This window comes from Pipra filicauda, unplaced genomic scaffold (assembly GCF_003945595.2).
Source record: "Pipra filicauda isolate LSUMZ 115617 unplaced genomic scaffold, ASM394559v2 scaffold390_size662804_pilon, whole genome shotgun sequence".
Classification (NCBI taxonomy): Eukaryota; Metazoa; Chordata; class Aves; order Passeriformes; family Pipridae; genus Pipra; species Pipra filicauda.
In genome coordinates, this window is record NW_024104521.1 from 46,517 (window position 1) to 69,252 (window position 22,736).

The window sequence follows — 22,736 nt, forward strand, 5'->3', positions numbered from 1 at the left end:
GCCCCCCGGCACACGTGACCGCCGGCACCGCCCCCCCCGCGCGTGCGCACGGCGGGACCACGGGGGGTACACCAGGCCGCGGCCCTGCGCGCGGGTGTCATGGCGGCGGCCGGGGCCGGGGCGGGGATGGAGCCGCTCGCCGCCTCCGTCCGGGATTTCGTGGCCGGGCAGCAGGACGGCCGCGCCGCGGAGGTGGCGGCAGGTAGCGGGCGGAGTGCGGCCACAGGGCCGGGCTTGGGCTTGAGCACGGCGGCGGGGCCGGGCTGGGCCTGGGGCGGGCGTGGGTGCGGCCGGGCGGGTCATGTAGAGGTGTGGGGAGGGCTCTGAGGGGGAGCGTGGGGCAGGGCGGAGCGGGGTGGGGTGGGGCGGGGTGGGGAGGGGAGGGGAGGGGAGGGGAGGAGCGGAGCGGAGCGAGTCAGAGCGTGGCCGTGGGTTGCGCTGCTGTGTGGGGCAGGGCACAAGGGAATAGGCTGTGCTGCCGTGCGAGCTGGGCGTTGGGAGGGACACATGGGGCAGGAGTGGGACAGCAGCGGGGGGCTCCAGTGGTGAGGGAAAAGAGGGTGGCATTGAATACGCCAGTGGGGAGGGAGCTCCTGGCCTGGCTGAGGTGCTGTGGGAGGTGACTGCTGTACTGGCCCCTGCTTCTGGGGCCCAGGCTCTGACTGCCCTCACTACGGTTTCTCCTCCTTTCCTAGCAGGGCTTGAGGCTTTTGGATAATTTGTCTTTCTGCTTGGAGCAGCAATTTGGTGACTTTGTTACATTAGGGAAGTTGTAGCTTCTGGACCTTGGCTTTCTAAGCATAAGGCGACATGTCTGTGTTTCTAGGCAGTGGCTTTAGCATGTTTCAGGAAGGAGCTGAGAGAGCAGAGAAAGAGTATGTAGGTTGCATTATACAGAGGGGTAGCTTATAGACCTTTCCCAAAGCTCATGGATTGTGAACTGATCCATGGTATCTTGATGATGAGATGAGCTGGCAAAACGGGAAGGTGACCCAGTGGCCTGTGTGACATGGAGTGAAGAAAATGCTGAGGAAATTTGGAGAAATTCACTTGCTATGAACTGTGTGACATTTAAGAAATTGTAGAAGAGTTGCACAAGGTCTGTGGCATATTTAGGATGGATGCAGGGAAGGATAACCTTATAACTGCTGTTGTCATCTGTGGTTGTGTTACATAAATGCCCAGAGAAAGCTTTGTCTCTTGGAAGACATACAAAGGGAATTGCCCATCCTCCCCTCTCAGCTCTCCTCAGACTGTGCACTTGTGACAAACCCACCTGGACAAACGGGGTGGGGGGCTGGGAAGTGTCCTTCAGCCCTTCTGACTTCACACAGAACCACACATCAGAAAGGATTAAATTGCACCACCTTGAGTAAAAGGGAAGGTTTTTTTCTAACCTCATGGCTGTTGTGTAATTGTTGGAAGAAACACATTGAGCTTCCCTGTGTATTGCTGAAGACTAAAAGGAGCATAAATTGGCAAGTGGCATAAAGGCTTTGGTGCTGTCACAGGCAGCTTGGGCTGCACAGGTCAGTGGGTAGCAGGAGGAGACTGAACTTGTCTTTATTAAAAGATGGGGAGAGAAGGATACCACTGTTACAGAATTCATCACACGTTCCCTGTGAATGCTGTGCTCGTGTTTTGAGGGTGTGGGGAAGACAAGAATGGAAGGCCTGCAGAAGTGATTAATACCTAGGAGGACACTGTGTGAAAGGGGGGACAGACCTGTTAGGAAAGGGAACAGGTTGGTTCAGAGTAGCAGTCTAGCACAGGGTGATTGATACGCTTCTGTTTTGCCTCTGGGACTACAGGAATCCCAGAGCAGGAAGGCAACCCCTCCTGGTACAGGGAGAGCTGGGATTCAAGGTGCATCATTAACCTTGGGGACATACATGCTGCTGCCAGATGTGGAGGCAGCAGTTTCTCGGGCTCACCATGTGCCTGCTGTGCTGATGAGGCAGGTCCAGTCAGCTGTGCTTGCGCTCACACCACGGCACTGCCTGGGAGCAGAGCCTGTGCTCGCAGGTCCTGCCAGGGCCGGGTGGCCACGCCACGTGAGGTGAAGGTGGTCACAGCCAGGTCCCTGAGGACAGAGTGAACTCCCTCCCTGAGCTGAGCCAAGGGGCTGCTGACCTCGCTGCTGCTGCTCACAGTACCCGGCTGTGATTTGATCATCACACTGCAACTCTTTCCTGTTGTGTAGGGAACCAGCAGCTTTGTGTAGAAGCTGCTTTTGGTCTCTGCAGACACAGAGAGGCAGAGCATTTGGCTGCAGAGACAGCGTTTATCTCAGACCTTCTCCATGGTGGTATAGAGACTTGAGGGCTCTTCATGAGCTTGCAGAGTGGGATGTTGGGTGTGGAGGGGCCATCCAAGCTCTCCCAGTGGCCCACTCTGCTTTAGCTGGTGCACAGCATCTGCTTGCTGTTTCACTGTTGTTATTCTGCAAGAAACTTTGCCAGCACCTTATGGCTGTCAGTCAAGGCACCCCCTGTTCAGTCTGGGCCTGTCGACTCTTGAAACCTGCTGGGCTCTTCTTCTGCACAGCTCCCTTTATCTCTTCTGTCCCTCAGTCCAGGCTGCCTCTCCCTGCTGCATCAGGTGGGATTGGAAGCTCTATCTCTGGAGTCTGGGCTGCCTGCTGTCAGAAAACACTGTCATCCCATCCTCAGAGACAGCTCTCTGATGAACAGTGTGACTTAATACTGGAATTAACTGCTTAGGAAGAGACAATAAATGCTTGCAAGAGTGGGAGACACTAGCTGGGACAAGGCCTGGGAAAGCCTTGGGCTTCTGAGAGGGTGTGCCCTGTCAGTCATGTAGATTCAACAGGGTGGAAGGATAAGCAGGGCCCTCTGGAATACCCAGAAGTACTCCTGGGAAAAGACAGTGAGTCTTGGTGTCTGGAAGGTGGTTGTTTTTTGGGGGAGGCAGAGTGCTGTTTTATCTGCATAGCGAGTGAGGGGTGCTGCTTGTTTCCCAGCAATGTCCCTTGCCACCTGAGCTGCAGGTTAGGGGGTTTGAAGGTAAGGCAATCCCTTGTCTCCCACCCCACGTCAGACCAGAGGACACACACAGCGCTTTCCTTCTGGGAAGGTAACGGAATGGCAGTGGGGGGTGGGAACGGACAACCTGCCCTTCTGCAAAGGTTCTTGTAGGATGCAGCAGGTCCTTACCAAAGCCTCCTGAGGAGTGACTCTTCCCCCAGTTGAGTTGCAAGCATATGGAGGCAGGAGGTGAATGAGGCAACCTGATGAGGTGTCTGAGTCAGAGCTGGAAACAGGCTTCAGGAGTCCTAGCATGTTGTCTTCCTCTGACCTCTGCCTTTCTCCCTGCCCACCATCTTGGAAGGAGTTTGTGCAGGTGTTGTTCAGCACAGTGTGGAGGTGATGGAGCCAAAGTGGGAAGCTGGGTGATCACTATTGTCTGGGCTGTTTGCTCGGCCAGTTCTCCCTCAGGAAGCACCTGGGGAGCTGCCCTCTGTCTCCTCCCAGTTTGCTCACATTGGACAAGTGGTTTTTAGTGTGTCAGCAAAGTGGAGCACAGTGAGGCTTCTCTCAGAAGCCACACATTGGTAATGGATACAGCCAGGCTGTACCCTCTCCCTACCTGGGGAGAGGGTAGAGGCAAAATGCAGGCAGGTTCTCCCCTGGCTGTCTGCTCTCAGCTCTGATCCAGTCGAGGCAGCTCTCGGTCTCAGACGTGTTTGCAGGCAGGGCTGGAGGCAGCTCCACCAACTAAGTGCACATGGCTCGTTCAGTGCTTAGTGAAGAACCAGCACCAAACAGCCTTTCCCAGCATGGTGCCAGGATGCTTCCCAGCATCCATCTCCAGCACCATGCCTGCCTGATAGTCTGGGAGTCTCTTTGGTTCACTCTCATTACCTCCTTTTTCCAGGGGTGAAAGATGGAAAGTGGACAGTGCTGCAGCTTGTGGAAGCCCTGGGGTAAGAAAAGCTTTATGCATGTTATACATCAGGTAAGGGCCTTGCAGGGGACATTCCCAGGAGGAGGCACAGTTAGAAGGAAAAGTGTGCTCATCCAGGACGAGCTTCAGCACTGGTAGACACAGCACAGTGCGCAGGATGTTGTCTGCTCACAGCAGAGGGTGTTTTACCCTCCCTAGACATGGGAGCTGTTTGAGAAAGAGAAGAGCTGGAGCAGCTCTTGATGCTCTCCCAGGACCGAGGGGAGGTGTTGTGGCAGGCAGCGAGCTGCAGGGCACTTCTCAGCTGGGGCTGTCCCCAGCAGCAGCTGCCTGAGCACACAGCTGCACAGCACCGTGTCATGAGTTGGCTGGCACTCAGCTTTTGCTTCTGTTTCCAAGCTGTCATGGCCTGGCCTTTTTTCTCCCAAGGGGGGGGGTGTGAGTTTGCCCAGCTTGTAAGAGGTTTTACTCTTTTTTGACCCCTGTGATCTTCGGAGCATCATGCAAGGGCAATTTCTTTGGTCCTCCTTTGGGACCTGGATTTCTTTCTGTGTGGCTCTGGGGCCAGGTGCATGCAGCACCATCAGGGGCAAAGGAGTCTGCTCACACCCTGCTGGAAAGTCAGGCAGGATTGGGCCACCCTGCCCAGAGAGTGGCACCTCTTTGTTTTTGTAATGTGTCTGCTCAGGATGTACTTCCTGCTTGGGTGTCCCTGCTCACAATAGGCCCCTTGGGCTTTCTCCCTGCTTGGCCTAGGTTCTGCCTGGAGAACACAGATCCTCGGACGCGAGGGCGAGGCATCCAGCTGTTATCACAAGTCCTGCTCCAGTGTTACTCCATGCTCCAGGAGAAGGAAGGTAAGGGCTGCTCTGGGCCCTCGAGTGGCTGGCTGGGGGTAAAGCCTGTGCCACTAAAGTTTCTGTCCTGCAGTTGGCAAAGGGATTGATTTAGCACCATGACAACTTTGTACACATCTGTCAAGAATCAAAGTTCAAGGAGGGCATGAGGCTTCACGCTGCAGCCTTTTTGCCAACCTCACCGTGCAATTCGGGTCACTTTCTGAACACGCCAAAGCCCTGGGCTACAGAGGGTGCCCCTGACAGTGTGACAGTGTTGCATACCCCGGTGTGCTCAGCGCCACGTGGGACACCTTGGGGACACACCTCTGTGTCAAAAATCCTTGGGTGGTGATTCAGTGCAGGAAAACAGCCCTTCACACAGCAAGTCATGCTGCAGCCCTGCAGCCTGCCCGTGTTAACTCAGGGGGAACCTCAGTTAACTCGGGGGTCTGGGAAGAAGGGGAGATCAGTGTAAGGATGAGAGTGGAGTGGGGGACCGGAGTGGGGAGAGGAAGATGCCCTGTTCATGGAGGCAAGGAGAAGGTCTGGCTCTGTTAAATGCCCCATAGCAACTGGCTGGCAGTGGGGGAGGCCAGTAAATGCTGACAGACTTTAGCTTGGACCTGGGAGCCTTGCAGATGGGAAGCTGAACCTCTGCCAGCAGGCTGGCAAGACTGGGGCCCAGCTAGTAAGTAAGGTGGAGGAAGGGAAGTATGGAAGTAAAAGGTGCTTAGTCCTTAGCGTTTGGCTCTCTGTAAGGCTCAGACATGAGCCAGGCAGGGCTAAGAGCAGCTGTGCATAGAGACTTATCTACTGGAGTAGCTGGAGTCGGGTGTGATGACTGTGGTGGGAACTGGGGTGCTCTGGAGGGGCAGCCAGAAGAGGGGAGGTTCAGTGGGGATGCCTGGCAGAGTCAGGCAGCTGAGCAAGGGGAGTGAGCTGGGTTAGGGCCTCATGTCCCTCCTCACGCAGCTCATTTCTCAAGCACTGCGTCAGGCTGCCTCCTGGAGGGGTGAGTTTCTGCAGCAGCTGTGGGCACAGGATGCTGCTAGCCGGCTCTTCCAGTTTGCTTCCTGCTACCACTCCCCAGGGCCGGGGTGTGAAGGTGCCCGTGGCCGTGACTCAGGGGCTGGGAACGTGTTGTGGAGCCAAGTGCGAGGAAGCTGGGAAGCCGGAGCTCCTGCTCCAATCCTGAGCCCCACCCGACGATATCCTCCAGCCTCTGCTGAGCAGACGTCTGCCGCTCTGTTGCCGCACATGTCTGGACAGGCCAGGGCAAACGCCTCTCGGGCAGCTCCAGCATCTTTGCAGCAGCCAGAGGCTGCTGCTGCCCTGCTGTGGTCACGCGTGGGCTGCTCACGGGGGGAGGGCGCGGTTGTTGGAGCCAGGTGGGTGCACCCAACAGTGGCAGTTCTTCCCATTTAGCAATGCAAGATGTGCTCGCTCTTAATTTGTCAGCTTGTAGTTGAGCTGGGGGCAGCACACAGCAGCTGCATTTCCTGTGGCTAACACACGTTGGTGTCTCTTTCTGACAGTGCTGCATCTCGTCCTGTTCTATGAGAGCCGGCTGCAGGACCATCACCTGGTGATCCCATCAGTGCTCCAGGGACTCCGAGCCCTGGTGAGCTTGTGCTCCCCAGCCCACAGTGCAGGGATGCACTCCAGAATGGTGTTGGGAGGTGCAACACCTGGGTACAGGTTGGAGCAGCATGTCAAGCAGGGTTCATCTCTTTCAGCCCATCTAGCAGCACTGCCCTGTCTCCTCTGTGCTCTTGCTGTGCCCTTTGCAGAGGAGCCAGGGAGAGGAGACTACCTGGATTTCCTGCCCTGTTCTGGTACTGGGGCAAGGATTCCCTGGCTACCCTGGGGAACAGCATAGATGATGGGCATCTTGTCCTGTCCTGTCTGGGGAGGGGGTGGTGAGCTCTCCCTGTTATGGGAGAGGATCCTGCAGGCAGCTGCTGTGTGGAGGCAGGAGCTCTGTTATGTGGCTGCCATAATGGTTTTCTATTCTTGCTTTTTTTTGTCCTGTTCCCAGAGCATGTGTGAGGTGCTGTCCCCAGGGCTAGCGGTGTCTGTGCTCAAAGCCATTTTCCAGGAGGTACATGTGCAGGTGAGCAATGTGATTTCTCATCTTCCTTGATCCCTGTTCCCTGTGTGTCTGGGGATGGCCTGCCTGCCCTGAGGACAGGCCACATTCAGTGCAGTGCTTCTGCAGAGCTTAGAGACAGCATTGGGTCACTGTAGAGCGAGAGGCAGACAGCAGCTGAGGATCCTGGTTGGCTCTTGTCCTCTCTTCTCTCAGCCCTGGGGGAATTATGCCCTTTGGCTCCATTCTCCAGGCTATATTTAAGTGCCCCCAGCCCAATTCTCCTCCAGTTTAGGATTGTTTATGCTGGCAGTGCCTTGAACGTAATGCATGGCCCTGATGTGACTGATGGTGCATTCATGCAGTGATGGACACAGTCATGTTCAGGTGCCATTGCATAGGCATGTGCACACTTTACATGTGATAAATGGGATCTGCATGCCAGGAAGCAGCAGCTGAGCTTCTGGGGGTCCTGCCTTCTCCTCAAGGGCGTGTGCTGCCGGTGGGCAGTGGTGCTGCCCTGTGTAAAGGCTGGTTTTGATTGCTCTGCTCCTCCCTCCAGTCCTTGCTGCAGCTGGACCGACACACAGTCTACAGCATCATCACCAACTTCATGAGCACCAGGGAGGAAGGTGAGGGGGTAGATGCCAGAACCACTCTGGGGTTGTTGAGACTGGGAAAATGGCTCACTTTTGCCTTCTCCAAGGGCTCTGTGGCTGGGAGAGCTGGAAAAGGACTGTGGGGCTGGGGAAACTGGGCTGATTTAATGCCATGTTGGTATGGTCTGGTGTCCTGCACCTGCTCATGCTCCTTCTTTCTGCAGAGCTGAAGGGCCTGGGTGCCGACTTCACCTTTGGCTTCATCCAGGTCATGGACGGAGAGAAGGATCCCCGCAATCTGCTGGTGGCCTTCCAGATCGTGCGTGATCTCATTACCAAGGACTATGCCCTGGGTGAGCATGAGCCTGCTGCTGAGCTGACTGGGAGACGTGTCCCTTTTCTTTGAGCCATTAGAGGGATGGCTCTTGGGTCTGGCCAAGAGCGGGGTGGTCCCTGACATGCTTTAAGAGCTGCAGAGCCAGCCTGTCATGGGTGCTAGACACAGCTGCTGGGCCTTTTTTGCCCAGCATCTCTGCTCACTCCCTCTTCTCCTCCCTGCAGGTCCCTTTGTGGAGGAGCTGTTTGAAGTTACATCCTGCTACTTCCCTATTGATTTTACTCCAGTGAGTGAGTCTGCCCTGTGCCTATACCTTCTGGTGTTTTCTCAGGGGGTTGTGTCCCCTTTGTGGAATGGGAGGAGAGGGTGGGCAAGAGTCTTGGCAGTGTTGAGCTGTGGTACCCAGCTGGACAGGCTGGTGCACAGCTGACTGCAGTGACTGGCATCGCTGCTGCCTTGCTAGAGATGAGGCGATGCAGCCTCGGCTGATGGCTGGGTTGGGATGTTTCCTGACTGGTGGGTGACCTGCTCTCTGCTTCCTTTCCAGCCCCCCAATGATCCTCATGGCATCCAGAGAGAAGACCTGATCCTGAGTCTCCGAGCTGTACTGGCCTCTACACCCCAATTTGCTGAGGTAGGGGGTTCTTGAGCACCCTTGTTCCCTGAGCACAGGCTGCCTTTAGTAGTGCTTCAGCTCCTGCTGTGGCTCTGTGGGATGCAGGCAACTGGGACCAGGAGCTTGCAGTAGGGCACTCTGTCTTCTGCTAGGACTGGGCATGGAGAGAGTGCTCCTGGGAAGGATCTGCCTGTTGCAGCTACCTCTCCACCTCTGCTCTCCTGGCAGAGGCTGAGCTTGCAGTCCTGCAGGGCCATGGATGAGGTGGTGCAAAGGGTGGACTGAATGTAAGTGCCTCTCTCTGCAGTTTCTTCTCCCTCTGCTTATTGAGAAGTTGGACTCAGAACTGCAAAGTGCCAAGCTTGACTCCCTGCAGACTCTGGTAAGGAGGGCTCCCCTACTCCCTTCAGCCTACAGCTGGCCTGTGGCAGCAGCAGCTGCCAGCCAGCTCTGAGCCCTTGTCTCTGCCTGCCAGAGACTCTCCCTTGCAGACCCACAAGTTCCAGAGTCCTGGTTTGGCCTGCATCACTCTTTCCTGTTTTTCTCTCTCTTGAGTGATTCGTGCAGCTCAATCTGAGCCTGCCAGGATGGGCAGTGTCCCTGCATTGTGTCCTCCTGATACTGGCTTCTCTGTGATGTTTTCTCCTGGCTCCTTCTTGCAGACTGCCTGCTGTGCCATCTACGGGCAGAAGGAGCTGCAGGAATTCCTCCCCAGCCTCTGGTCATCCCTGCGCAGAGAGGTGAGTACTGCAGGGCTCTACCACAGCTGGGCTTCTGTTGAGCAGGAGCTCATGGCCAGACCAGGTGGGCCCCATATCTCCCAGCAACCTGCCCCTGTGACCTTGAACAGCTCCAACTGAGAAGTGGAGGGGACAGGCCAGCCCTATCAGCATGTCCCTGGGGCTTGGATGTGCCACACTCACATCACGTGTTCAAATCACGTGGGAAGTGAGGCGAGAGCCTGAACCCTTCAGCCTGTGTTCAAAGCCTGAAGCCTGTGGTTGGGATCAGGATGGAGCTCAGGTCATTCCACGGCCTCTCCTGCAGGTGTTCCAGACAGCGAGTGAAAAGATTGAGACGGAATGCCTGGCTGCACTGCATGCCCTCTCTGCCTGCCTCTCCCGCTCCGTGCTCAACTCCGATGCCGAGGATCTGCTGGATTCCTTCCTCAGCAGCATCCTGCAAGGTAGCTAGCAGAGAGACCTACCCTGTCCTGAGCAGCTAGGCCTGAAAGCATCCTCCTAGCTAGAGATCTGCCCTCCACTTCTCTTTCAAGCCTTTCTTCTCTTTCTAGCCCTCACAGCCACTTTCATCTTCTCCAAGGTAATTGAATCATAGAATCATAGAATAGATTGGGTTGGAAAAGACCTCCAAGATCACCAAGTCCAACCCCTGATCCAACTCCAATTCCTATATCATGGCACTAAGGGCCACGTCCAATCTCTTTAAAAACCTCCAGGGATGGTGAATCCACCACCTCTCTGGGTAGGCCGTTCCAATGCCTGATTACCTTCTCTGTAAAGAATTTCTTCCTAACATCTAACCTAAACCTCCCCTGGCAGAGCTTGAGCCCATGTCCCCTTGTCCTATTGTTGGTTGCCTGGGAGAAGAGACCAACCCCCACCTGGCTATAACCTCCCTTCAGGTAGTTGAAGAGAGTGATGAGGTCACCTCTAAGCCTTCTCTTCTCCAGACTAAACAACCCCAGCTCCCTCAGCATCTCCTCATAGGACCTGTGCTCAAGTCCCTTCACCAGCTTCGTTGCTCTTCTCTGGACCCGCTCCAGCACCTCAATATCCTTCCTGAACTGAGGGGCCCAGAACTGAACACAATATTCGAGGTGTGGCCTCACCAACGCAGAGTACAGGGGAAGGATCACTTCCCTGCTCCTGCTGGCCACACCGTTCCTGATGCAGGCCAGGATGCCATTGGCCTTCTTGACCACCTGGGCACACTGCTGGCTCATGTTCAGCCTCCTGTCGATCAGCACCCCCAGGTCCCTTTCCGCCTGGCTGCTCTCCAGCCACTCTGTGCCCAGCCTGTAGCATTAGAGGGGGTTGTTGTGGCCAAAGTGCAGGACCCGGCACTTGGCCCTGTTGAACTTCATTCCATTGGAGTCAGCCCATCTCTCCAGTCTATCCAGATCCCTCTGCAGAGCCCTCCTGCTTTCCAGCAGGTCGACACTCCCTCCCAACTTGGTGTCATCTGCAAATTTGCTGATGATGGACTCAATCCCCTCATCTAAATCATCGATAAAGATGTTAAAAAGGACTGGGCCCAGCACTGACCCCTGGGGAACGCCACTGGTGACCAGCTGCCAACTGGATGCAGCTCCGTTCACCAACACACTCTGGGCCCGGCCCTCAAGCCAGTTCCTGACCCAGCACTGAGTGCCCCTGTCCAAGCCGTGGGCAGCAGGAAGGGAGGAGAAGGGGATTGAGCTGCTTTCCTTTCTGCTGGGATTGGGTGTCCAAAGCTGTGCTATGTGCTTGCAGCTGTGGGAAGCTGCTCAGATAGGAAGGCTGTGCTGCAGTGCAGAGCTGCGCCCCAGCAGCACGTCCCAGCCCAGCTATCAGCTGCCTCCCTGCACGCGAGGCAGAGGAGCTCTGCGCCGGTGCAGCTGACGCCCAGCCTATCTCAGATTGCAGGCACCATCTGTGCGAGCCTGACATGAAGCTGGTGTGGCCCAGTGCCAAACTCTTGCAGGCAGCAGCAGGTGCCTCCCTCCGCACCTACTACCGTGTCACCCACAGTGTCCTGCCCCTGCTGCTGGAGCAGTACACCAAGCACACGCAGGTGAGGGGCACCCGGGCTCTGCCAGCACAGGCAGTGGGGCTGAGTGCATCCATCGGCTATGCAGCGCTTGGTGGGAGCAGGGTGTCTAAGTGGATGCCCTTCTCTTGTCCCATGGGCACCCTGTGGCCTCTCAGCGCTGGGCCAAGATGCAGCTGTGTCCCAGCAGCGAGGGTGATCTGGGTTATGCCTTTGTGTCCCTGTAGAGCAGCCAGAGGAGGACAATCCTGGAAATGCTGCTGGGCTTCCTTGAGTTGCAGCAGAAGTGGGGACATGTGGAAGAAGGTGAGGGTGGCTGGTTCCTCTGGAGGCACCCGTGTCCCGGGGACTGCTGGTTCTGACCTCACTTTCCTGTATGTTGACAGACAAGGAAAGTTCACTGATAAGGGTGGCTGCATGTACGACCCCCTGCCATCTCCCGGGATCCTTGCATGGTTGGGTGTCAACTGCAGGGCCCCGGAAAGGGTCTGTCAGGTGCGGTGGTGGTGGCTGTGCAGTGACACCATGCCTCTCTCTCCAGATGAGAGCACTCTGCTGTCACTCCAAGGCCTGGTTTGTTCTGTGGTGTTCTCGGCGCTGACGGATCCCAGTGTGCAGCTGCAGCTGGTTGGGATCAAGGCACTGACTCTCCTGGGCTCCCTACAAGGTTGGTGCCTTGTTTCCCTTGGGGAGGCAGAGGGAGGTGTCACACTCTTCTGGGAGATGGGATGTCCTTGTCTGCTGCCTGTAGTAGTCGCAGCATTTTCTACCTAAGCCATGAGCACTAGGGACACTCGGTCACTCTCTTGCCTGTCTTTGCTGAGTACTTTGTATCTCTGGCATTTCGTATGCTGCTGTGATGCTGCTAGCCTGGATGAGGGGGAAGGATGCTGGCCAGAATATCGGCATCTTTGCCTTTGGCTGAGGGCAGTATTCCTCTACGGCTCTTGTTCCAGGCTTCTTGTCTTCCTCTGACCTGGAGCTGGTTGTGGATCACCTCATCCGTCTCGCTCTTCATGAGGAGGATTCCCAGAGCAGGTGAGAGATGGGCTGGCACCACTGCAGTCACCCACATTCTGGGAGGAGGAACAAATCCTGGCTTTGCTGCAGAGACGGGCTATAGTCTGGGGAAGGCACAGGGGCTCTCTGAACTAAAAGACCATGTGGGATAAACCAGGCAATTCATGGGCTGGAAATTAGAAAGTCTGGGCCTGTCAAATCAGGGAGCTCTGCTCTGCCTGCCAGAAGGGTGAAAAAGACAAATTGCTGAGAAATGAGTTTCTGGAGGCACATTCAGGTCTGTGCAGCTGGTGTACAAGCAGGCCCAAGTTTGTATTCCTCGTGTCATCTTTCCCACTCTCTTCCCATCCTGGCAGTGAAGCAGCGATGGAGGCAGCTGGGTCCTTGGCCCCCATCTACCCAAATGTTTTCTCTGGACACATGGTACCCAGGCTTGAAAAGGAGCTGCAGTCAGGTAGGGCTGAGAGGGAGCAATGTCTGGTTTTGGAGTGAAGCTTGTCCTGTCCCCATTCAGTTCCTGCCAGGCAGTGGGGCTGTGCCACACGGTGTAGGTTGGTGGCTCTCCTTGGGATACTCCCAGTGTGTTGGCACAGCGAAGGCTGTGGCTGTCAGGCAGCCAGCCCATGTGGCCAGGATCACCCTCATGGGGAGGAGCTGCCCAGCTGCAGCAGGCAGAGTGCCTTGGGCCTGGCACAGGCTGGGTCTGCTGTGCTGCCTCACCTCATCCACCCTGGCAGGGTCTGGTCCCTGACTGCCCTTGGGCGAGGCGGCCTGGGGTCACCCCAGTTCCTCTCTGAGGTGTGTTTCCTCTTCAGAGCGGGAGGAGAGCTCCCACAGCCACTGCTCCCTGCAGCAGCGCTGCCTGCAGGCCCTGGCAGCCGTGTCCACCCACACCAGCATTGTGAGGGAGACTGTCCCTGTCCTGCTGCAACATCTCCAGAAGGTGCAGAAAGGTAAAGGAGCCACAGCAGGCAGCTCCATGGAGTGTGTCTGGGCAGGAGCTACCTCTGTTACTGGTGATGGCTGGGAGAGTCAGATTGGAAGTCGTGCAAGGAGCCCAGGGCTGGGCTGTGAATCCCACCAGTGGCGTGGGAGTCAGGAGAGCTGCCTTGTCCTGGGTTCCTGGTGCCAATCAGGGGGCTGGGTGCTGAGGCTGTTTGATGTGATGGTGACTGTGCCCTGCAGGGAGCAAGGCTGGGAACACCCAGGACGTGGTCTCTGTGTGCCAGAGCCTGCACCGTGTGGCCCTGCAGTGCCAGCAGGATGCAGAGGGCTGCTGGTACTTCCACCAGACGGTGGTGCCATGCCTCCTGGCCATGGCTGTGCAGGCAGCCATGCAAGGTAAGTGTAGGGCTGGAGTGGGAGAGGGGAGGGCAGGCAGCTCCCAGGCTCTCTGGAGTCCCTGACTCTGCAGTCAGCACTACTGCTGATGCCCTCTGGCACCCATGGGTGACTGTGGGCCCTGCTGCTCCATCACACTGCCCCAGAGCCCTGCCCCAGTCCAGTGTGGGTTCAGTGAGTTGTGCCTGCCTCCTCCCTCTGGACAGCAGGCTCCAGCAAGTTCCTTTCCTCCCACTACCTGCAGAGAGCACCCACCAGCTGCTGGGCAAGGCACTGCTGGAGGAAGAGGTGCTGGCGGCCATGGTCCCTGTCATCAGCGCTGCCACCACTCACCTGAGCCCTGAGTGAGTGATGCTTGGGTGGGAAGCTGGACACTCCATCATGGGGAGAGGGCAGGCTGTGTGCCCCCTGCTGCCATCTGTGCCTCCTGGGAGGTACTCAGGAGCTCTGGTAACCCTCCCAGAGCAGCACATTGCAACATTTCTTTTCTCCTAGGCTGGCTGCCCAGAGCGTGTCTCATGTGGTCCCCCTCTTTCTGAATGGAGAGGTCTCCTTCCTACCCCAGAACAGTTTTCCTTGCTCCTTCCAGCCTTTTGGGGTGTGTTTGGTGACTGGGGCTGGGGCACCAGAATGGGCAGAGAATGAGGATGTTGGCATAGGCTGGCAGTAAGGACTCTGACATGGGCACTGTTCTTCCCTCACAGGATGGGGAGTGCTTGGAGGCACAGAGACGCCTGGTCGCCCTCCTCATGGCCTTCGTCTGCTCCTTGCCCCGCAATGTATGTTGGTGGGGAGCAGGGTGGAGAGGAGCCCTGCCCAAGCACCCTCCAGCCTGTGTCCACAGGCAGGAGGAGAGAGCAGTTGTAGCCCTGGGCCATAAAACAATCCATGTCTCTTCCAGGTGGCAATTCCTCAGCAGGAATGGTTGCTCCGGGAGCTGCTGGCACTGAGCTGCTCCTGCAACTGCCCTTTCACAGCCACCACAGCTGCCAAGTGCTTTGCAGGGCTGGTGAACAAGCACCCCGCAGGTAAGTGAGCTGGGGTAGATGCTGTGGGTCCCTGCCCACTGCTGGCAGGGGGAATGGCTCAGCCTGTCCCTTCTGTGTCCTCAGGGCAGCAGCTGGATGAGATCCTGCAGCTTGCAGTGAACAGGATGGAGCCCAGCCTTGCGGAGGGACCCTGCCGAACGCAGGCACTCACCTTGCTGCTCTGGGTAAGGCCTACCCTGGATGTGTGAGCCAGAGGGGCAGGAGGGGCCAGCCTGGCATTGACTGTTCTGCCTGCACAGGTGACCAAAGCCCTGGTGCTGCGCTACCACCCCCTGAGCTCCTGCCTGACAGACAAGGTAGGCAGTGGTGGGGCTGGGTAGTGTCTGAGAAACCTGCCTTGCTCCCCACATCTGGCTGCGGACTCCCAGCAGCAGGGCACTCCTTCTCAGGGCTCTCTCCCTCACAGCTGCTGGGCCTGCTGGGTGACATGGAGCTGGGCCCAGCTGCGGCCGACGGCTTCTCCCTGCTCATGGCGGAGTCCCCGGACGTGCTGCACAAGGGCTGCCATGCTGATGTGCGCATCATGTTCCGCCAGCGCTTCTTCACTGACAACGTCCCCAAGCTGGTGCAGGGCTTCCACAGGGCTGGTCCCGGTGAGAGGCCACCCCTAGCCTGGCCTCACCATCCCTGACCCCTTACCCAGGGGACCTGAGCCAGCATCCCCCCCTTCTCCTGGCTGCTTGTGACCATCTCTGCTTTCCACAGACGTGAAGGCCAATTACCTGAAGGGCCTGTCCCATGTGCTCAACCACCTCCCCAAACCTGTGCTGGTGACAGAGTTGCCCACGGTAAGAGCCAGCCTTGGCGGCAGGCAGGGGGAGCTGTGACACTGCGGAGTGTATGGTTTGGGGTTATTCATGACTCCTGTATCCTTCCCTCTCTGCAGCTGCTTTCCCTCCTGCTTGAGGCCTTGTCCTGCTCAGACCGTGTGGTTCAGCTCTCCACACTGAGCTGCCTCCAGCCGCTGCTGCTCGAAGCTCCCCAGATCATGAGCCTGCATGTCGACACACTGGTCACCAAGTTCCTCAACCTCACCTCCAGCCCCACCATGGTGCGTGCACCCCCTCCTTCCTCCCTGCCGTGCCATTTTCCGCCACCCCCTTGTGCTGCCCTCAGCCCTGTCTGTTCCAGGCTGTCCGCATCGCTGCCCTGCGCTGTGCCCATGCACTCACCTGCCTGCCCACACCAGTGGTAAGTGCTCCTGCAGCGCCCTGCTGCCTGCTCCTGCATGTAGAGGGGCAAGGGGTTCCCAAACCTCCTGGGGGGCAGCCAGCACCCAGTTCTCTCACTAAGATCCCCTTCTGTCCTACAGCTACTCCCATATAAGGCCCGAGTTATCCGGGCACTGGCCAAGCCTTTGGATGACAAAAAGAGACTGGTGCGGAAGGAGGCAGTGGCAGCACGGGGGGAATGGTGAGTGTGTGTGGCAGGAGCTGCTGAGGGGGAGGGTGCCCGCGTTTACAGAACACAGCTGATGGCACCTTCTCTGTCCCCACAGGTTCCTGCTGGGGAGCCCAGGCAGGTGAGTGCCCTGCATCCCCTTCCTGTGCTGACCGACAATCTGACTGGTGCCCTGCTAACCTGCCAAGCCATCCAACTGATGCCATGGACCCTCGGAGCCCAGTGCTGCCCGGAGTGCCAGGGCTGAAGCATGGAGGCCAGCAGAAAACACCTCTCGCTGCAGCACCTTCCCGGCACCCACAGCAGGGAAGGAGCTGTGCTGCTCATGGCTTGTCCACCCTCTGCTGCAGCCAGGGACAGTGATGGACAGACCCACCACATGTGAGTGGAAAGGACAGGTCTGTGTACACATGTGGTGTGTGATAACCCACGTGCCAGAGGAATAAATATATCTGTTTTGGTAATGCTCCCAGGGTCTCCATGCAGCTCAGGCTGGGACTTCAGTGCCCTTCTGTATGTTGAGCAGCTTAAGGTGCTGCTGGTTATATGCCCTTTATCCTCTTTTCACACTGGGGAATCATGGGGCTCCCTCTCCTCTCATCCCCAGAAGTCTGTGCCCACAACAAGGAAAAAAAGCCAGACACTCTTAAAAAAACAGTATTTAGTGGATGGTCTCAAAAAGGCTCCCTGGGGAGTACTTGGGGGACGGGGGTGCCATCCTCTGTGCCCAGCGCTCTGGAGAGCTGAGCTGGGCCTGTGCTGGCCGGTACCTGTATGAGTGAGGGCAGCACCTTCAGCTGGAGCGGGGAACAGCAGCTCTGCTGCCTTCCCCCGGGGCTGCCTGCAGCCACCAAGAGCCAAGAGGGCAGGCATCCAGGCACCGACACTGTCCATGGAGTTTCCCGTGGCTCTGGCCCCAGTCAGCAATATGTGCCAGCACCAGCCTTCTGCCAGGCACTTGGGCCAAAGGGAGCCGCAGCAGTGGAGCGGGTCCCCGTGCGCTCCCCTCCTGCGGGGAGGGACGTCTGGAGCACTGGGCCTCAGATGGCCAGGAGCGGTGCGCGCTGCTCCGTCACGTCCCAGCTCAGGCCTGTCCCATGGGGCAGGTGAGGAGAGGGCAGCAGGACCCGGGTGAGCCAGTGCCTGTGGGGAGAGGAGTGAGGCCACAGACGAAACCTGAAATCTTGGTGCTTCTGTGCTCTGAGGAGCCAAGCCAGGGCTGTGAGCCATGTCCTGAGCTGCTGCAATGGCTCAGCTCCTCAGCTGGGATTCTCTTGGCAAAGGTGTGCCGGGCAGGCCACACCTTGTCACTGGGCAAGACTCAGGAGCCACAGGGCAGATGTGGCCTACTGTGCGTTACAAAGCCCAGAGCAGTGCAGAGCTGCTCTCCCCCAGCTACCCAAGGAAAGTCCCTGTTGTCCCCACACCCCCATAAGCTGCTGAGCCACCACCTTCTCGGGCAGAGGCTTCCCTAGGGCTCTTACCTTGGCACATCCACACCCAGGAACACCTTCCAGTTATCCCAGCTGCCATAACTATAGGGGTTCCTAAAGACCTGCAGGATGGGGAGAGGTACATCATGTCTGGCTCTGCACTGGCCAGCCCCGCAAGCCATGGGCTGTGCTCACCTTGCCTTTCTTCTGCAGTCTCTGCCTCTCCTTTCTGTTGATGTGCCGCTCGATGCTGGTTTCCCCACGGGTGATGAGGGCAGCGTGCCACAGCGTGAGGGCACCCAGGGCCAGTGCAACCGAGCTGGGAATGACAAGGGACTGCAGGTTGGCCTCAGGCCTTCCCTTCCTGGTGCTGCAGCTGGCGGGAGCTGAGGCTGCCTCCCAACACCCACAGCTGCATAAGTGGGTCGGCTTGTCTAATCCCCTGTGACAGAGCGATACTGTTTCTCCTCCTCTGTGGCTTGAAGGCTGGCAGGGCAGGGATGTCTGCACTAGAGCAAGCGAGGCCAGCTTGCAGGCAGATGGAGGGTGAGCAGTGTCACAGGCTTCATGCTGTTTCCCCCAGCCCCTGGGCCCCCTCACCTGCACAGGACCCAGAGGTAGACCACGCTCTTGTGGAAAGCTCGCTGGCGGAAGGAGAAGGTGGGTGGTGGGGTCTGGTAGTAGGTCTGAAAAAGGATCAGAGGAGGGGGGATTACCCAAAATGCTTTATGGCTTGAAGCCAGACAGGGACTGCTGCACCTCTCACTGCTGCAGAGCTTGAACAGCAAGAAAGGACTGCAACTGGAACTAACACAACAGCCAGGGTGAGGGAGAGGCAGCCTAAGACAGCCACGAGACAGACAGACAGATACCCAGAGTTGGCACAGGCATGAGGAGCAGTGGGCTGGAGGTAAGGAGTAAGGGAGCAGCCATGGGACTGGTCAGGACCCTGCAGCTGACGGTCAGGGTGAGATGTGTACCCAGTGCTGCAGCTTCCCCAGGAGACCGTGGCCTGAGCAGCACATGCCAAGCAGCTGTCACCAGCCCAAGCCCCGGGAAGCTGGGTGCACAGAGAGGCAGACCCCAAGCTGCTGGAGGCAGTGTCTGTAGCAGAGCTGCCTGGCCAGCTGCAGCTCTCTGACATGTGAGATGAGCATGGGGGCTGGTTCTGATGTGGGGTACTCCTTGAGAGTAGGGCCCCAGGCAGGACCCAGCCTGCAGAGCAGCTCTGCTCCACACAGCCTGGAGTAGCTGGGGGGCAGGGATGTCCCACCTGGTTGGCAGCCACCTGCAGTCTCTCCTTGTCAAGCAGTTTCATTCTCTAGGGGGACGGAAAACGGCACCAGTTATGTGTCTCAGAGGAGAGGGGCAGGGGCCCTTCCCCTCACACCCCCACAGGACCAGAGCAGCTGGGGGCCTCGCAGGAGGAGGGAGAGAGGAAGCAAAGTCACTACATGGTTGGGCCTGGCCCAGCCTTGCTCTGCAAGCTCAGCCTGGGGAGCCCAGGCAGCCTCAGTGCATGGCAGGTAAGGGCCGGGGCCTGCCTGCTCACCTCGATGGCTGCATAGGCATCCCGGAACATCTCCCAGCCACTGATGCTGCAGTAGATGCAGCCCATGGTCATGAACAGGCAGAAGGAGAAGAAGTAGCGGTGGTTGTAGTGTCCCACACAGTTGTTTAACCAGGCTGCCTCTGGGGTTAAAGGTACTTAACCGTGACAAACCATGGGTTCAAACCCACCCCAGGGACCACTCATCCCTGTGCTTGCTGACTCTCCACAAGAGGAGTAGGGCAGCAAGAGAAGGGGAAAGCAGGGCCAGCTGCCCCCAGGAGAGTGCCATTGGTCAGTACTGCAGAAGGATACGGCAGTGGTGGTCCATCTTCAGCACGCACCTGGGAGGGAAGAGAGCAGCATCAGTGTCAGAGCCAGCGCAAGCGCTGTGTTTGGGAGGAGACAGGCACCCCCCCAGCTCTGTGGGCTGCAAGAGACAGGGCAATGAGCCAGCAGAGCAAAGGGGAAGGGCCCCTATCTTGTTGTGGGACAGGAGGCAAGGAAAGGGGCAGAGGAAGGGTGCCCTACCTGTTGCAGATGCTGCAGTGGTGGGTGCGAGCTGGCTTGGGGGCAATGCATTTCCTGCAGATGGAGACGCCGGTAAGGTCATTCTTGGCCTGTGCACAGGTCAGAAGAGATTTGTGCACCTAAACCCTGCACCTGTCCCCTGCACCTCACACTCCTCACCTCCCCTGTGATCCCTCTGCCTCCCCTCTCTGCACTGCCCAGCCTAGTTTCCAATCTGGAGGAGGCCTCCTGCAACACCACCACCAGGCTGTTCCCAGTGACCATCTGTAGCTAGTCCCCAGTGTCCAGCTGGGAGAGGCTACGCTGCCACTTAGTGCCTCACCTGTGGTGGGTGGCCTGGTGAGGTGGTGATGGCCATGTAGTAGTGGAAGACAATCATGATGAGGTTCCAGTGTCCATAGGCCAGGTGCCAGCAGATCCAGGCAGGTGTGTAGGTCTGCAGGATGAGGGGCAGCAGGCAGATGTACACGATGGCCACAATGGAGCTCGTCAGCCCAATCACCAGTGCCACAAACACCTATGGGAAAGGGGCCTGGGTCACTGGAGTGGGCAGTGCCTGCCCCTCACTGCCTGGGGAGAGGCATGGGCAGGACATGGCCACAGGAAACCAATATGAAGTACACACTGAGGTCCCAGCTCTCTTCCTGCCTGGAGCACAGGCACTCCTGAGACTCAGTTGCCCCAGCAGCACAGTAGCCCCAGTGCTGGGTGTGCCCTGCCCAGTGAGAGGTGGTCACCATGCCAAGGGGACTCACCACGCCGAACCACCGGGTGACGTGGTCCACCAGCCAGTAGACAGGCTCGAAGAGGGAGTCCAGCACCACATCACCGTTGGTGAAGGAGTTGTAGAGCAAGGAGCGGAGGCAGAGGTGCCCGTAGTGCCACAGCTGCTCCACCTGCCGCACCAGCTTGAAGCGTCGCCGCCGGCCCAGCCGCAGGCACTTGAGGAGCAGGCGCATCACCGCGGCAAACATCCGCTGCCGGCTCCTCATCCCTGCCACACCACGCCTGGGGGGGACAGGAGCTCGGTGTGGGCAGGCCGCCCTGCTGCCTGGCTGTCCCTTGAGAAGGGTCTCCCCTCCCAGATGTGCTGATGCCAGTTGAGCAGCTTCCTGAGCTGACAAGGATGCAGAGCCAGAGGAGCTGAGCCCAGGCTCTGGGAGGCTGTGGGGCCAGTGTCACTGGGATGTGTCTCTGCGCAGAGCGGGGGGCACAGGCCCCTCAGCATCTAGGCTCAGGTGCTCTCTGGTCCCATCTCGTCTTTCCCAGCGGGGAGGGGGCCGGGGGAGTGACACGGAGAGTCTGACTCAAAGGAAACCAGAGAAGACATGAGCATCCAGGATACTGGGCCAGCTCCAGGGATGATCCCAGCACTTCCCAATAGGTTCAGGAACAGGAGAACCCACACAAGACATACACGGAGAAGCCAGTACAGAATTACCCCTCCTCCCCTAATCCCTCCATAACCCCAAAAAGTAGGATGCTACTTCCTTTCACCTCAGCCTCTGGACCAAGCAGCAGAGGCCACCCTGTGCCCTTCTCAACCTCACAGCCCCACTCCAAGAGTCCCAACACTTCCTCCTTCTCCTTGCCTGGATCCTCAGACAATGCCATGCACCAGTGAAGGAGTGGCCCCGGGGCAGCCCCAGGCCGATGCTTCCTTGGCTGCTGAGCCCCCATCCTGACCGGGAGCTCTGCTGGGAGTGACGAGGAACCCGATCTGGGAAAACGATCTGCAGGGCTGGTGCCCCCGGGCCTCCGTATGGGCAGTACCATCAATATTAAGCAGCAAGGCTGCCCCGGGGTCCTGCCAAGGCACGTTTCGAGCCTGGGCCAAGCAGTTGCCTTGGAGCAGTGCCAGGTAGTGGTGCCAGAGCTCAGAGTCCCTCTGGCAGGGATCATCTCTCTGCACTGCTGTGCCCACCAGCACAGCCCCTGGGGAGCAGCAAGGAGGGCGAGGGCAGGTTCTCCACCATCCAGATGGACTAACAAAGGAGCCAGGGCTCTCCTCTGCCCTGCCTGAGGAGTGTAGGGTTGATCCCACAGTTGGGAGCTGCTGGACATGAGGACCCCAGACTCAGCAGCCCACTCCAGGTCCCAGGTATGGCTCCTGCTCATATTTTCTGTTCCCTGGCAAGGGAGAGGTGGGATATACAAATCCCAGCACCACCCTCTCCTCTGTGTTTTCTCATGAGTCTGCCAAGAGCTTTTCCCTGAAACTCATCAGGTGCAAAGTAGAGCAACAACTTCCTGCCCTGCAGCCTTTGGGTGGCACATGTGCCTGTGTTGTCACTGTGGTAAGAGACAAAATGCTGCACCCAGCAGCAAGTGCTGAGGTCAGCCCTCCCCTCCAAAGATACAGCATGTCCCTGTCCCTTGGAGAGGCTTCCTCACCTATAACAGCCAGCAGCTGTTGAGCAGGGAGCCCACAGGGGAGGCAGCCACCCTGCTCCAGGGCAAGATCCCTCTCTGTCCCCAGACACCTCTGCAGACAGCAGCACAACCACAGGGAGGAGGCTCCAGCAGAGCCACACATCTTCCTCTGCCCAGCCAGGCACTGGCATCCGGCCCTCGCCCTCCCCATCGCCCTCCACACATCCCAGCGGTGCACCGAGCCCACGGGGATGGGACAGCAACCACCAGCAGAGCCAAGACCACGGGCAACATCACAGCCCAGGGGTGGGAGCTGTGGCTTTAGCCCTACCCCAGGCACAGACGGGGCCCTGGCTCCTGCCCGGTCCAGCGCAGCCCTGTGGCACCCCCCGGTGGCTCCAGAGCGCCCGGCTCCCCCTGTTCCGCAGCACCCAGCTCTACAGCGCCGTGACACTCCCGACACTCCGCCCCATCCTCAAGGGATGCCCACGCCGACAGCAGAAATCCCTCAGCCCCACCGCACCACCAGGCGCTCCTCGCCCCGCAGCACCTCCAGGCCCGCAACATGCCCCGCACTGCATCCCATCCCAACCGCAACCCCAGGGCGATAGCCCCCCACAGCCCCCCGGGCCCGTCCCAGCACCTCCTGCCCCGCAGCACCCGCAGCATCCCCAGCATCCCCCGCCGCCTCCCGGCCCCCGCACTCCCCGCCTCACAGAACCGCTGTACCGCCTCCCAGCCCGCCCAGCCGCTCGGCACCCGCAGCCCCTGCGGGCCCCCAGCCCCTCGCAGGGCCCTGCCAGCCCTGCCCGGTGCCGCCGACCTGCGCCCGCCGCCGCCCGGCGCCCGCCACCCGCCGC

General features: G+C 58.5%; 2 protein-coding genes across 3 annotated transcripts; one reads left to right on the top strand and one right to left on the bottom strand.

Annotated features, from left to right (window-relative positions):
- The first annotated feature begins 58 nt into the window (after positions 1-58).
- On the top strand, positions 59-16,293 carry MMS19 (MMS19 homolog, cytosolic iron-sulfur assembly component). Its single transcript, XM_027721469.2, has 31 exons — positions 59-202; positions 3,898-3,946; positions 4,684-4,784; positions 6,302-6,387; positions 6,805-6,879; positions 7,418-7,487; positions 7,679-7,807; positions 8,016-8,077; positions 8,339-8,425; positions 8,715-8,789; positions 9,070-9,147; positions 9,455-9,593; positions 11,049-11,203; positions 11,407-11,485; positions 11,721-11,846; positions 12,136-12,217; positions 12,556-12,653; positions 13,015-13,152; positions 13,385-13,540; positions 13,785-13,884; positions 14,036-14,138; positions 14,245-14,319; positions 14,442-14,568; positions 14,653-14,753; positions 14,829-14,885; positions 14,996-15,182; positions 15,295-15,377; positions 15,476-15,640; positions 15,721-15,780; positions 15,902-16,002; positions 16,088-16,293. Exons 1-31 carry the CDS (start codon positions 100-102, stop codon positions 16,113-16,115), a joined length of 3,075 nt encoding a protein of 1,024 aa, XP_027577270.1. The 5' UTR covers positions 59-99; the 3' UTR covers positions 16,116-16,293.
- A 343-nt stretch (positions 16,294-16,636) lies between these two features.
- ZDHHC16 (zinc finger DHHC-type palmitoyltransferase 16) lies at positions 16,637-20,610 on the bottom strand. Of its 2 annotated transcripts, XM_027721479.2 has the most exons (10): positions 20,259-20,610; positions 19,826-20,020; positions 19,504-19,592; positions 19,288-19,316; positions 18,976-19,109; positions 18,697-18,744; positions 18,024-18,109; positions 17,619-17,742; positions 17,475-17,545; positions 16,637-17,133 (listed from the first exon to the last, which is right to left on the bottom strand). In XM_027721479.2, exons 1-10 carry the CDS (start codon positions 20,493-20,495, stop codon positions 17,031-17,033), a joined length of 1,116 nt encoding a protein of 371 aa, XP_027577280.2. In that variant the 5' UTR covers positions 20,496-20,610; the 3' UTR covers positions 16,637-17,030. The 2 variants fall into 2 exon arrangements, with proteins under 2 accessions (XP_027577280.2, XP_027577289.2); XM_027721488.2 differs by lacking the exon at positions 18,697-18,744.
- Between the last annotated feature and the right edge of the window lie 2,126 nt (positions 20,611-22,736).